We start from the raw sequence: 15,602 nt of genomic DNA, 5'->3' as shown, positions 1-15,602 counted from the left end.
TTTTTCTACTTAAATAACGTTTCTTCCTTTTTATAAAACATTTTTTTTTCCCAAATCGCATCGAAAAAAAAAGTCACAAACGCAAAAAAATAACCAAAAAAACATATTCACAGTCCAAACACGTCTTTGGCATTTGGGCGATTTTTTTTTTTTTTTTTAAACTCTGCAACTTTTCTGACATCTGGTACAAAATATTTAGTTTTACAGAAATAGAAGCAATATTTTATAGATTTATATATATATATATAGAGTCATAGGTCGTCATCACGGAAAAAAAACAAAAAAAAAAAAAAATCCCCAAAAAATGTATTAAATAACAAAAAAAAAAAAAAAAAATCCCCAAAAAATGTATTAAATAACAAAAAAAAACAAACAAAAAAAATCCCCAAAAAATGTATTAAATAACAAAAAAAACAAACAAAAAAAATCCCCAAAAAATGTATTAAATAACAAAAAAAAAAAAAAAATCCCCAAAAAATGTATTAAATAACAAAAAAAAAAAAAAAAATCCCCAAAAAATGTATTAAATAACAAAAAAAAACAAACAAAAAAAATCCCCAAAAAATGTATTAAATAACAAAAAAAAACAAACAAAAAAAATCCCCAAAAAATGTATTAAATAACAAAAAAAAAAAAAAAAAAAAAAATCTCACACGCTCCTTTTTTTCTCACGCAAACCTTGGACACGTCGCGAGTGCATCTTGAGCACAACTGTGGAGCAGCCTTTGTTGTAGCGGGTGTGGGGGGCCGTGGAGCATGTTGCAAAAAAGAGAGCGCCCTCTAACCGGGGGGGGGGGGGGGGGGGGGGTCCAATACTTAACGGGAGCACAAAATTCACACATTAAGAATTGACTGACTCGTAAGCTCGGTGGTGCGGGGAGGGCGGTCTTGACCAAAGCGCCACAAAGAGGGTCATAATAATAAAACCGGGGTCATGCCTATAAAACACCAGGAGGGGGCGGTATTTTTAAAAAATAAAATAGAAAGCAGCATCATATATCGGGAAACCTAAACTTCCTGATGGAAAAAAAAGGGGGTGTAAAGAAGGTCCTCGGGGGCGGGGCTTCTGTAGGCCGTCCCCCGAGGATCCGTCCGTGGCTCGTTCTAGGAGATCTTGCAGCTGTTCCTGGTGCAGTTCTTGGGGGGGCTCTGCAGAGGACGGATGATCTTGGCTTTCTTCGCGCTGTGCCTCTTGTTGAAGCTGTTGGCTGTGAGGGAGTACGAGCGGCCGTGCATCATCCTCGCGTTCAGTCCGTTCGCCATGGAGAACGACTTCAGATGGCTTCGTAAGGCAACCGGGAGGGGGAGTTTGTCCACCAGGTGAACGGGGGTGCAGGACACGATGGCGCGGCAGCAGAGGTCCTGCAGACTCAGTACTGTGAGGGGATACAAGAGGAGGGGGCAGGTTACCATGACGGCACGCGCACACCCCATTACGTGGTTGAGGCTGTTTAAAACCCGCTATGGTACTCAGTGCTATTACAGACGGTGACCAGCAGGTGGCAGTGGCGGAGCACAGACTGCGATCTGATTAGTCAGTGAAGGAATGAGAACCCTTAAAGGCACAGGGATTAATTTTCTTGCCTGACCTATTTTATTTTGCGTTGTGGCCGCCATGACGGCGAGGCGCCAATGCTTAAAAAATTTAAAGGGCCAGTAGCAATTTAAAGGGTCAGGCTGTGTGAGGGTAGGGGTACTAGGGTGTCACCTACCCTTGTTGGGCCTCCAGAGGCGGTCCATGCCGTGCCGCATCAGCACGATCCTCGCCAGCTCGGTGAAGGACTCTGTGATGTTGAAGTTACAGAGGGGGCTAACCTCGAAGAAGGTCATCCCCAGGCGCTCGGCGTAGCACTGCGCCTGCTCCGTGGACACCTGACGCTTGAACGCCAAGTGGAGGCGGTTGCCCACCAGTATCTTGGGCACTCCTGGGGCATGCTGGGAAAAAAAAAAGAGCATATTACAGCTCCTATAGCAGTAGTCACCCAGCTTTCCTAGGTCCTGAATGGCGAGTTATGTACTGTAGCTTTAAGGGAGAAGAAAGTAAGTTCTCAGCTTTCCCAGATACAGAAAAAAGTACAAAAGCTGGGAGACTGCCATGGCAGCCATATTGGTTGTCACTCAGCTTTCCCAATCAAATTCCCACACATCAAAGGTTTCAGTGTGTTTAGGAAAAGCTGGGTGACAACCAATATGGCTGCCACTGTCACTGTCACAGAGATTCCTATGTAAGTGGGGGATGTAAAATGGTGCTGAGGAGACTGAGAAAGCTGCCTGACACCTGACAGATAACCCAGCTTTCCCAGTCTCCTCCCATAGCTCGGGGGGCAGATCCGCTGATCAGGACTCTGGAAAATCTAGGTTGCGGCCACATGACATCCCATCTGTATGGCGCCCCTGGTGGTCACTATCAGTAAAGGATCTCACCTCGTCGATCTCCTTGATCCAGCGATCGATGCCGTCAAATGACCAGCGGTTTGTGATGTCATAGACCAGGATAACGCCCTGCGGGGAGAAGACACATGACCGCTCCGCCCACAGCAGGGTAAGCATCAGATCTCTGATCCCTCCTAAGGCATGATGGGAAGGAAAGACTGGACGGGGCTCGAGGAGGCGGCGGTTGCAACAACAATGGGCCCCAGCTAGAGGAGGAGGCGGCGACGACAACAACAACAACGGGCCCCGGCTCGAGGAGGAGGCGACGTCAACAACAACGGGCTCCGGCTCGAGGAGGAGGCGGCGGCGACAACAACAACAACGGGCCCCGGCTCGAGGAGGAGGCGGCGGCGACAACAACAACAACAACAACAACAACGGGCCCCGGCTCGAGGAGGAGGCGGCGGCGACAACAACAACAACGGGCCCCGGCTCGAGGAGGAGGCGGCGGCGACAACAACAACAACAACAACGGGCCCCGGCTCGAGGAGGAGGCGGCGGCGACAACAACAACAACAACGGGCCCCGGCTCGAGGAGGAGGCGGCGGCGACAACAACAACAACAACGGGCCCCGGCTCGAGGAGGAGGCGGCGGCGACAACAACAACAACAACAACAACAACAACGGGCCCCGGCTCGAGGAGGAGGCGGCGGCGACAACAACAACAACGGGCCCCGGCTCGAGGAGGAGGCGGCGGCGACAACAACAACAACAACAACGGGCCCCGGCTCGAGGAGGAGGCGGCGGCGACAACAACAACAACAACGGGCCCCGGCTCGAGGAGGAGGCGGCGGCGACAACAACAACAACAACGGGCCCCGGCTCGAGGAGGAGGCGGCGGCGACAACAACAACAACAACGGGCCCCGGCTCGAGGAGGAGGCGGCGGCGACAACAACAACGGGCCCCGGCTCGAGGAGGAGGCGGCGGCGACAACAACAACGGGCCCCGGCTCGAGGAGGAGGCGGCGGCGACAACAACAACGGGCCCCGGCTCGAGGAGGAGGCGGCGGCGACAACAACAACGGGCCCCGGCTCGAGGAGGAGGCGGCGGCGACAACAACAACAACGGGCCCCGGCTCGAGGAGGAGGCGGCGATGACAACAACAACGGGCCCCGGCTCGAGGAGGAGGCGGCGGCGACAACAACAACGGGCCCCGGCTCGAGGAGGAGGCGGCGGCGACAACAACAACGGGCCCCGGCTCGAGGAGGAGGAGACGGCGGCGACAACAACGGGCCCCGGCTCGAGGAGGAGGAGACGGCGGCGACAACAACGGGCCCCGGCTCGAGGAGGAGGTGGCGACAACGACAACGGGCCCCAGCTTGAGGAGGAGGCGGCGACAACAACAACAACAACGTGCCCCGGCTCATCCGACTCCGTTTCACTGAAGATGTGAGAAAGGACAGCCAAGGGTTTCACAATCCAGACTGCCTCGTGCTGACCTGCGGAGACGGCCGTGCTGCTGGCAGTGAGCGCGGTGACATCACGCAGCCGAGCAGATGATGATTATACTACGGGATGTGTTTATAATGTTCATGATACACAGGCATGCTGGGAGCCTTAAAGGGGAAGCGCACCATTATAACGCACTGGGGAGAAAAAGGCTTCAACATGGTGTCTGAATAGAGGCAGAAGCTCCCGCCTGGGTAGAAAGAGAACATGTGTGTGACCTGCAGCCCCCCATACTCCGAAGCCCCTTCTATTATCTCTCTGCACTCACCTCCTAAAATTAACATGACTCCTCTGGACCACCAGGAATCCTAACATTAACCCTGTCCCTACCCCAGACCACCAGGAATCCTAACATTAACCCAATCCCTGCCCCAGACCACCAGAAATCCTAACATTAACCCAATCCCTGCCCAAGACCACCAGGAATCCTTACATTAACCCAATCCCTGCCCCAGACCACCAGGAATCCTTACATTAACCCAATCCCTGCCCCAGACCACCAGGAATCCTAACATTAACCCAATCCCTGCCCCAGACCACCAGGAATCCTAACATTAACCCAATCCCTGCCCAAGACCACCAGGAATCCTAACATTAACCCCGTCCCTGCCCCTGATCACCAGGAATCCTAACATTAACCCAATCCCTGCCCCAGACCACCAGGAATCCTTACATTAACCCAATCCCTGCCCCAGACCACCAGGAATCCTTACATTAACCCAATCCCTGCCCCAGACCACCAGGAATCCTAACATTAACCCAATCCCTGCCCCAGACCACCAGGAATCCTAACATTAACCCAATCCCTGCCCAAGATCACCAGGAATCCTAACATTAACCCAATCCCTGCCCAAGACCACCAGGAATCCTAACATTAACCCAATCCCTGCCCAAGACCACCAGGAATCCTAACATTAACCCCGTCCCTGCCCCTGATCACCAGGAATCCTAACATTAACCCCGTCCCTGCCCCTGATCACCAGGAATCCTAACATTAACCCCGTCCCTGCCCCAGACCACCAGGAATCCTAACATTAACCCAATCCCTGCCCAAGACCACCAGGAATCCTAACATTAACCCAATCCCTGCCCCTGATCACCAGGAATCCTAACATTAACCCAATCCCTGCCCAAGACCACCAGGAATCCTAACATTAACCCAATCCCTGCCCCTGATCACCAGGAATCCTTACATTAACCCAATCCCTGCCCCAGACCACCAGGAATCCTTACATTAACCCAATCCCTGCCCCAGACCACCAGGAATCCTAACATTAACCCCGTCCCTGCCCCAAACCACCAGGAATCCTAACATTAACCCAATCCCTGCCCAAGACCACCAGGAATCCTAACATTAACCCAATCCCTGCCCAACACCACCAGGAATCCTAACATTAACCCAATCCCTGCCCAAGACCACCAGGAATCCTAACATTAACCCAATCCCTGCCCAAGACTACCAGGAATCCTTACATTAACCCAATCCCTGCCCCTGATCACCAGGAATCCTAACATTAACCCAATCCCTGCCCCTGATCACCAGGAATCCTTACATTAACCCAATCCCTGCCCAAGACCACCAAGAATCCTAACATTAACCCAATCCCTGCCCCAGACCACCAGGAATCCTAACATTAACCCAATCCCTGCCCCAGACCACCAGGAATCCTTACATTAACCCAATCCCTGCCCAAGACTACCAGGAATCCTAACATTAACCCAATCCCTGCCCAAGACCACCAGGAATCCTAACATTAACCCAATCCCTGCCCCTGATCACCAGGAATCCTAACATTAACCCAATCCCTGCCCAAGACCACCAGGAATCCTTACATTAACCCAATCCCTGCCCCAGACCACCAGGAATCCTTACATTAACCCAATCCCTGCCCAAGACCACCAGGAATCCTAACATTAACCCAATCCCTGCCCAAGACCACCAGGAATCCTAACATTAACCCAATCCCTGTCCAAGACCACCAGGAATCCTTACATTAACCCAATCCCTGCCCCAGACCACCAGGAATCCTTACATTAACCCAATCCCTGCCCCAGACCACCAGGAATCCTTACATTAACCCAATCCCTGCCCCAGACCACCAGGAATCCTTACATTAACCCAATCCCTGCCCCAGACCACCAGGAATCCTTACATTAACCCAATCCCTGCCCAAGACCACCAGGAATCCTTACATTAACCCAATCCCTGCCCAAGACCACCAGGAATCCTAACATTAACCCAATCCCTGCCCCAGACCACCAGGAATCCTTACATTAACCCAATCCCTGCCCCAGACCACCAGGAATCCTAACATTAACCCCGTCCCTGCCCCAGACCACCAGGAATCCTTACATTAACCCAATCCCTGCCCAAGACCACCAGGAATCCTTACATTAACCCAATCCCTGCCCAAGACCACCAGGAATCCTTACATTAACCCAATCCCTGCCCAAGACCACCAGGAATCCTAACATTAACCCAATCCCTGCCCCAGACCACCAGGAATCCTTACATTAACCCAATCCCTGCCCAAGACCACCAGGAATCCTAACATTAACCCAATCCCTGCCCCAGACCACCAGGAATCCTTACATTAACCCAATCCCTGCCCCAGACCACCAGGAATCCTAACATTAACCCCGTCCCTGCCCCAGACCACCAGGAATCCTTACATTAACCCAATCCCTGCCCAAGACCACCAGGAATCCTTACATTAACCCAATCCCTGCCCCAGACCACCAGGAATCCTTACATTAACCCCATCCCTGCCCCAGACCACCAGGAATCCTAACATTAACCCCATCCCTGCCCCAGACCACCAGGAATCCTAACATTAACCCCATCCCTGCCCCAGACCACCAGGAATCCTAACATTAACCCCGTCCCTGCCCCAGACCACCAGGAATCCTAACATTAACCCAATCCCTGCCCCAGACCACCAGGAATCCTAACATTAACCCAATCCCTGCCCCAGACCACCAGGAATCCTAACATTAACCCAATCCCTGCCCCAGACCACCAGGAATCCTAACATTAACCCAATCCCTGCCCCAGACCACCAGGAATCCTAACATTAACCCAATCCCTGCCCCAGACCACCAGGAATCCTTACATTAACCCAATCCCTGCCCAAGACCACCAGGAATCCTAACATTAACCCAATCCCTGCCCAAGACCACCAGGAATCCTAACATTAACCCAATCCCTGCCCCTGATCACCAGGAATCCTAACATTAATCCAATCCCTGCCCCAGACCACCAGGAATCCTAACATTAACCCAATCCCTGCCCAAGACCACCAGGAATCCTAACATTAACCCAATCCCTGCCCAAGACCACCAGGAATCCTAACATTAACCCAATCCCTGCCCAATACCACCAGGAATCCTAACATTAACCCAATCCCTGCCCCAGACCACCAGGAATCCTAACATTAACCCAATCCCTGCCCCAGACCACCAGGAATCCTAACATTAACCCCGTCCCTGCCCCAGACCACCAGGAATCCTAACATTAACCCCATCCCTGCCCCAGACCACCAGGAATCCTTACATTAACCCAATCCCTGCCCAAGACCACCAGGAATCCTAACATTAACCCAATCCCTGCCCAAGACCACCAGGAATCCTAACATTAACCCCGTCCCTGCCCCAGACCACCAGGAATCCTAACATTAACCCAATCCCTGCCCAAGACCACAAGGAATCCTTACATTAACCCAATCCCTGCACCTGATCACCAGGAATCCTAACATTAACCCCGTCCCTGCCCCAGACCACCAGGAATCCTTACATTAACCCAATCCCTGCCCAAGACCACAAGGAATCCTTACATTAACCCAATCCCTGCACCTGATCACCAGGAATCCTAACATTAACCCCGTCCCTGCCCCAGACCACCAGGAATCCTAACATTAACCCCGTCCCTGCCCCAGACCACCAGGAATCCTAACATTAACCCAATCCCTGCCCAAGACCACCAGGAATCCTAACATTAACCCAATCCCTGCCCCAGACCACCAGGAATCCTTACATTAACCCAATCCCTGCCCCAGACCACCAGGAATCCTAACATTAACCCAATCCCTGCCCCAGACCACCAGGAATCCTAACATTAACCCAATCCCTGCCCCAGACCACCAGGAATCCTAACATTAACCCAATCCCTGCCCAATACCACCAGGAATCCTAACATTAACCCAATCCCTGCCCCAGACCACCAGGAATCCTAACATTAACCCAATCCCTGCCCCAGACCACCAGGAATCCTTACATTAACCCAATCCCTGCCCCAGACCACCAGGAATCCTTACATTAACCCAATCCCTGCCCAAGACCACCAGGAATCCTAACATTAACCCCGTCCCTGCCCCAGACCACCAGGAATCCTAACATTAACCCCGTCCCTGCCCCAGACCACCAGGAATCCTAACATTAACCCAATCCCTGCCCAAGACCACCAGGAATCCTAACATTAACCCCGTCCCTGCCCCAGACCACCAGGAATCCTAACATTAACCCCGTCCCTGCCCCTGATCACCAGGAATCCTAACATTAACCCAATCCCTGCCCCTGATCAACAGGAATCCTGACATTAACCCAATCCCTGCCCAAGACCACCAGGAATCCTAACATTAACCCAATCCCTGCCCAAGACCACCAGGAATCCTTACATTAACCCAATCCCTGCCCAAGACCACCAGGAATCCTAACATTAACCCAATCCCTGCCCAAGACCACCAGGAATCCTAACATTAACCCAATCCCTGCCCAAGACCACCAGGAATCCTTACATTAACCCAATCCCTGCCCCAGACCACCAGGAATCCTAACATTAACCCAATCCCTGCCCAATACCACCAGGAATCCTAACATTAACCCAATCCCTGCCCCTGATCACCAGGAATCCTAACATTAACCCAATCCCTGCCCAAGACCACCAGGAATCCTAACATTAACCCAATCCCTGCCCAATACCACCAGGAATCCTAACATTAACCCAATCCCTGCCCCTGATCACCAGGAATCCTAACATTAACCCAATCCCTGCCCAAGACCACCAGGAATCCTAACATTAACCCAATCCCTGCCCAAGACCACCAGGAATCCTAACATTAACCCAATCCCTGCCCAAGACCACCAGGAATCCTAACATTAACCCAATCCCTGCCCAAGACCACCAGGAATCCTTACATTAACCCAATCCCTGCCCAAGACCACCAGGAATCCTAACATTAACCCAATCCCTGCCCAAGACCACCAGGGATCCTAACATTAACCCAATCCCTGCACCTGATCACCAGGAATCCTAACATTAACCCCGTCCCTGCCCCTGATCACCAGGAATCCTAACATTAACCCAATCCCTGCCCAAGACCACCAGGAATCCTTACATTAACCCAATCCCTGCCCAAGACCACCAGGAATCCTAACATTAACCCCGTCCCTGCCCCAGACCACCAGGAATCCTAACATTAACCCCGTCCCTGCCCCAGACCACCAGGAATCCTTACATTAACCCAATCCCTGCCCCAGACCACCAGGAATCCTAACATTAACCCAATCCCTGCCCCAGACCACCAGGAATCCTTACATTAACCCAATCCCTGCCCAAGACCACCAGGAATCCTTACATTAACCCAATCCCTGCCCAAGACCACCAGGAATCCTAACATTAACCCAATCCCTGCCCAAGACCACCAGGAATCCTTACATTAACCCAATCCCTGCCCCAGACCACCAGGAATCCTTACATTAACCCAATCCCTGCCCCAGACCACCAGGAATCCTTACATTAACCCAATCCCTGCCCAAGACCACCAGGAATCCTAACATTAACCCAATCCCTGCCCCAGACCACCAGGAATCCTTACATTAACCCAATCCCTGCCCAAGACCACCAGGAATCCTAACATTAACCCAATCCCTGCCCAAGACCACCAGGAATCCTTACATTAACCCAATCCCTGCCCAAGACCACCAGGAATCCTTACATTAACCCAATCCCTGCCCAAGACCACCAGGAATCCTAATATTAACCCAATCCCTGCCCAAGACTACCAGGAATCCTTACATTAACCCAATCCCTGCCCCAGACCACCAGGAATCCTAAAGTGGGCCGTGTCCAAATGCGACTTTACAGCTTCTAATATGCTTCGATAGCATCCCTGATGCCACACTATAGGGTCAGGACTTTATGTGGGGACATCCGGGACCCCCAGCCAACATAAAAATACACGGCCCTGCCCCCTGCATCATGTTACCTCACCTGAGCTCCTCTGGAATATGAGCGAAAAATAGTGCAAAATCTTCCTTGTCCTGATGTGTCCCTGGGGGGGGGAGAACAAAGGGTTAATACACCAATATTAACGTCCCCAGGGATGCTGCCCGTGGCACCCGGCCGCCCACACATCCGGAATTACACCCTCTACTCCTGCCTGTGCCAGTCCTCACTGCTCCCTGGCATTATATTCCTGTGATTTGTGACCACTTGGTCCCTATTTTTTTATATTTAGATGTTCCATAATAAATCTCTCTATCTATTTAATATATATATATATATATATATATATATATATATATATATATATATATATATATATATATATATATATATATATATATATATATATATATATATATATATATATATATATATATATATATATATATATATATATATATATAATGACGTGCCATTATATTACTTTACAGCATTAACAGCTCTGGTTTTCTGATACAAAGCACCGAATCCTCTGCTTATACACGGATGCAGATACATTTCTGGCTTCCTGCAGCCACCACCAGAGGGCGCAGACTGTGTGCACCATTACCATGCAGACATTAGGTGTGAGCTCCCCCTGGTGGTGGCTCCTCACACTCCGGATTGTACAGTATCTTCTCTGGCTTACAATATGGCGGCCGGACTCACCAGAGCCGCAGCTTTAGGCGGCGGCCGGACTCACCAGAGCCGCAGCTTTAGGCGGCGGCCGGACTCACCAGAGCCGCAGCTTTAGGCGGCGGCCGGACTCACCAGAGCCGCAGCTTTAGGCGGCGGCCGGACTCACCAGAGCCGCAGCTTTAGGCGGCGGCCGGACTCACCAGAGCCGCAGCTTTAGGCGGCGGCCGGACTCACCAGAGCCGCAGCTTTAGGCGGCGGCCGGACTCACCAGAGCCGCAGCTTTAGGCGGCGGCCGGACTCACCAGAGCCGCAGCTTTAGGCGGCGGCCGGACTCACCAGAGCCGCAGCTTTAGGCGGCGGCCGGACTCACCAGAGCCGCAGCTTTAGGCGGCGGCCGGACTCACCAGAGCCGCAGCTTTAGGCGGCGGCCGGACTCACCAGAGCCGCAGCTTTAGGCGGCGGCCGGACTCACCAGAGCCGCAGCTTTAGGCGGCGGCCGGACTCACCAGAGCCGCAGCTTTAGGCGGCGGCCGGACTCACCAGAGCCGCAGCTTTATGCGGCGGACGGACTCACCAGAGCTGCAGCTTTATGCGGCGTCCGTCCAGCAGGATGGTGGTGGTCTTGTAGTCGATGCCTGCAGGGAGAGAGGGCAGATAGTAAATCTATGGAAACAGCAGCAATGCACACAGATACATGAATTAGGATGTGTGTTGGGTGCTGGATTACCAGATATTCTGGATTATCAGGACAGACTGTTGGTACACGTGTGCCCTGCTGGGAGTTGTAGTTGGAGGCACAGTACTGCAGTGTTTCCTCGTGTGTGTGGCGGTGGCTGGTGGGAGTAGCGGAGGAGTGTGTCACCGCAGAGAGGACTGGGGACGAGGGGCGAAAACGTGGAGACCTGGGGGAGGAGAGCGAGGGGACGAGGGGCGAAAACGTGGAGACCTGGGGGAGGAGTGCGCGGGGGACGAGGGGCGAAAACGTGGAGACCTGGGGGAGGAGAGCGCGGGGGACGAGGGGCGAAAACGTGGAGACCTGGGGGAGGAGAGCGCGGGGGACGAGGGGCGAAAACGTGGAGACCTGGGGGAGGAGAGCGCGGGGGGCGAGGGGCGAAAACGTGGAGACCTGGGGAGGAGAGCGCGGGAGACCAGGGAGGCGAAGCTCAGGGACCGGAGAGGGAGCGCGGAGGCAAGGGGTGAAGAGTGGGGAGCGGAGGCAAAAGGCAAAGCACAAGGTCAAGAGGCAAAGCGCGAGGACGGGAGGAGAGTGCGGAGTCAAGAGAGGAAGCTGCAAGACACTGATGGGGAGGGGGATGTCACAGAGCATGGGTCAGGGTGGAGGGGAGTAAACGGTCGCACCGTCCCGCACCACACAACATATATAGCCACTGTACACGAGATCAGCGCGCCAAGGTCCACAGTGCAGCGCACACAGGATCCGGCCACGGACACAATCCAGACACCGCGCCATCATGCAGACGGTATACAGAGTGCAGCAATATAGAGTGCAGCAGTAAAAATGAGGGGGAGAGAGAGCGCCACCATTATATACAGGAGTGTCATAATACAGAGAGCGCCGCTATATAAAGCATGATAGAGAGCTACAACAGAGAACATGGCACCGAAAACTAGAGCGACCCCGCAGAGGGCGCCACAAAGTGGGCGCCACAAAGAGGGCGCCACAAAGAGGGCGCCACTGTGCCCACAAATATACAGGACACCGTCACCACCATATTGCCTTCCCAAAACCAGCTTTGCTTGTGGGTTTTTTTTCCCTACATTTTGGGGGCATTTTTCCTGTAAGGGAGCCTGTCCTCCCCCCCAGGGCTCGGTTGTGGCTGGAAATTTCCCATTCCCCTCAGGTCCGTGTCGTCGTTGTTGTTTCCCGGGGGCCTTGTTAGTTATTCAGCCGGCGGCGTGTAAGAAGCCGGACATGAGCGGAATAATTCAGCGCCGGGGCCTCGGCGGAACAAACGCTGCAGTGTCTTCTGTAATCAAGCGACGCTGGCCCTATAAGTGTGTGGAGGGGGTCACAAGACATTGAGTCAAAGGGGAGGGGCTTAGTAAATTGACACTTGGAAGAGTTTGCTTGTGCTCTGTAACTATGGAAACACATTGATCTGCATAGGAGCTGTATACACAAAACAATATAGTGATGACACGTCAGCTGTCTGAGAACTCGATTGCCGCAGTGACGTGGCTTCCCCGGGCCATGAGGGGCGTCGCTCCCCCGCAGCTGGAGGGCTCATGAAATATTCACCGTCTGCCTACTTCACTTATTTATTATTTACCACCAGAGCTGCGCTCATCACACAGGTCCGCGCCTCGGCGGCCGCCATCACCAGGGCTCGTCGGGGACGCCGCAGAAATAACGACTGTCCGAGACGCCGGCACGTTATCTTACAGGAGGCGACAAGGCTTCGTTTAGCTCGTCTTAAAGGGATATGCCCTGTAATGGTGGAGATTCGCGGACCCGGGACCCTCCAGGGTGAGACGACCCCCATCGTCATCTCAGGCGCTGCCTCCGCTCCTGTCACCAGTCGTTATCGTGCCGCCATCTGCTGGAAAGCCGCCATCTCTCCTCGTATCATTATTCGGGGAGTGGGGGTGATCCCTCCGCGAATCATTAAACCTTCGCCCGTCTCCTTTCCTGTCAAAGGAACTTCTAAGAAGTGACGGAAAAAGTGCCCGTCCTGCCTCGCCTGTGAGGAAAGTGGGAGCCGAAGGGTTAATAAATCAATGTAATTAGTCCATCTGGGCGATCGTCAGGGTGTAATTACATGGGGGGGTGGGTGAGGGGCCGGCGTTACCACCACCTCGGGGAAGCTGCTGTGAGTATATAATTACCCCGCCGCCCACCGGTGACACCAGCAGCCGCCCCCAGTGTGTGTGTGAGAGTACGGGGGGCCGCAACTGCCGACTAGAGATATGAAGTGTCACCTGGGAGAGGGGAGAGAGAGCGAGAGCGCGAGATATATGATGGGAGAGGGGAGAGAGAGCGAGAGCGCGAGATATATGATGGGAGAGGGGAGAGAGAGCGAGAGCGCGAGATATATGATGGGAGAGGGGAGAGAGAGCGAGAGCGCGAGATATATGATGGGAGAGAGCGCGAGATATATGATGGGAGAGAGCGCGAGATATATGATGGGAGAGGGGAGAGAGAGCGAGAGCGCGAGATATATGATGGGAGAGGGGAGAGAGCGAGAGCGCGAGATATATGATGGGAGAGGGGAGAGAGAGCGAGAGCGCGAGATATATGATGGGAGAGGGGAGAGAGAGCGAGAGCGCGAGATATATGATGGGAGAGGGGAGAGAGAGCGAGAGCGCGAGATATATGATGGGAGAGGGGAGAGAGAGCGAGAGCGCGAGATATATGATGGGAGAGAGCGCGAGATATATGATGGGAGAGAGCGCGAGATATATGATGGGAGAGAGCGCGAGATATATGATGGGAGAGAGCGCGAGATATATGATGGGAGAGAGCGCGAGATATATGATGGGAGAGAGCGCGAGATATATGATGGGAGAGAGCGCGAGATATATGATGGGAGAGAGCGCGAGATATATGATGGGAGAGAGCGCGAGATATATGATGGGAGAGAGCGCGAGATATATGATGGGAGAGAGCGCGAGATATATGATGGGAGAGAGCGCGAGATATATGATGGGAGAGAGCGCGAGATATATGATGGGAGAGAGCGCGAGATATATGATGGGAGAGAGAGCGAGATATATGATGGGAGAGAGAGCGAGATATATGATGGGAGAGAGAGAGAGATATGATGGGAGAGAGAGAGATATATGATGGGAGAGGGGAGAGAGAGCGAGAGCGCGAGATATATGATGGGAGAGGGGAGAGAGAGCGAGAGCGCGAGATATATGATGGGAGAGGGGAGAGAGAGCGAGAGCGCGAGATATATGATGGGAGAGGGGAGAGAGAGCGAGAGCGCGAGATATATGATGGGAGAGAGCGCGAGATATATGATGGGAGAGAGCGCGAGATATATGATGGGAGAGAGCGCGAGATATATGATGGGAGAGAGCGCGAGATATATGATGGGAGAGAGCGCGAGATATATGATGGGAGAGAGCGCGAGATATATGATGGGAGAGAGCGCGAGATATATGATGGGAGAGAGCGCGAGATATATGATGGGAGAGAGCGCGAGATATATGATGGGAGAGAGCGCGAGATATATGATGGGAGAGAGCGCGAGATATATGATGGGAGAGAGCGCGAGATATATGATGGGAGAGAGCGCGAGATATATGATGGGAGAGAGAGCGAGATATATGATGGGAGAGAGAGCGAGATATATGATGGGAGAGAGAGAGAGATATATGATGGGAGAGGAGAGAGAGAGAGCTATATGATGGGAGAGGGGAGAGAGAGAGAGATATGATGGGAGGGAGAGAGAGAGAGATATATGATGGGAGGGAGAGAGAGAGAGATATATGATGGGAGGGAGAGAGAGAGAGATATATGATGGGAGGGAGAGAGAGAGAGATATATGATGGGAGGGAGAGAGAGAGAGATATATGATGGGAGGGAGAGAGAGAGAGATATATGATGGGAGGGAGAGAGCGCGAGATATATGATGGGAGGGAGAGAGCGCGAGATATATGATGGGAGGGAGAGAGCGCGAGATATATGATGGGAGAGGGGAGAGAGAGCGAGAGCGCGAGATATATGATGGGAGAGGGGAGAGAGAGCGAGAGCGCGAGATATATGATGGGAGAGGGGAGAGAGAGCGAGAGCGCGAGATATATGATGGGAGAGGGGAGAGAAAGCGAGAGCGCGAGATATATGATGGGA

General features: G+C 52.8%; 1 protein-coding gene across 1 annotated transcript; it reads right to left on the bottom strand.

Annotated features, from left to right (window-relative positions):
* Window positions 1-625: 625 nt before the first annotated feature.
* RAB40B (RAB40B, member RAS oncogene family) lies at window positions 626-12,519 on the bottom strand. Its single transcript, XM_073660420.1, has 6 exons — window positions 12,514-12,519; window positions 11,361-11,449; window positions 10,154-10,214; window positions 2,425-2,502; window positions 1,713-1,935; window positions 626-1,376 (listed from the first exon to the last, which is right to left on the bottom strand). Exons 1-6 carry the CDS (start codon window positions 12,517-12,519, stop codon window positions 1,105-1,107), a joined length of 729 nt encoding a protein of 242 aa, XP_073516521.1. The 3' UTR covers window positions 626-1,104.
* Window positions 12,520-15,602: the final 3,083 nt, after the last annotated feature.

Source organism: Phyllobates terribilis, unplaced genomic scaffold, assembly GCF_046119375.1.
Source record: "Phyllobates terribilis strain yellow unplaced genomic scaffold, ASM4611937v1 Scaffold_25__1_contigs__length_18738178, whole genome shotgun sequence".
Classification (NCBI taxonomy): Eukaryota; Metazoa; Chordata; class Amphibia; order Anura; family Dendrobatidae; genus Phyllobates; species Phyllobates terribilis.
This window is presented reverse-complemented; position numbering and strand designations above follow the sequence as displayed.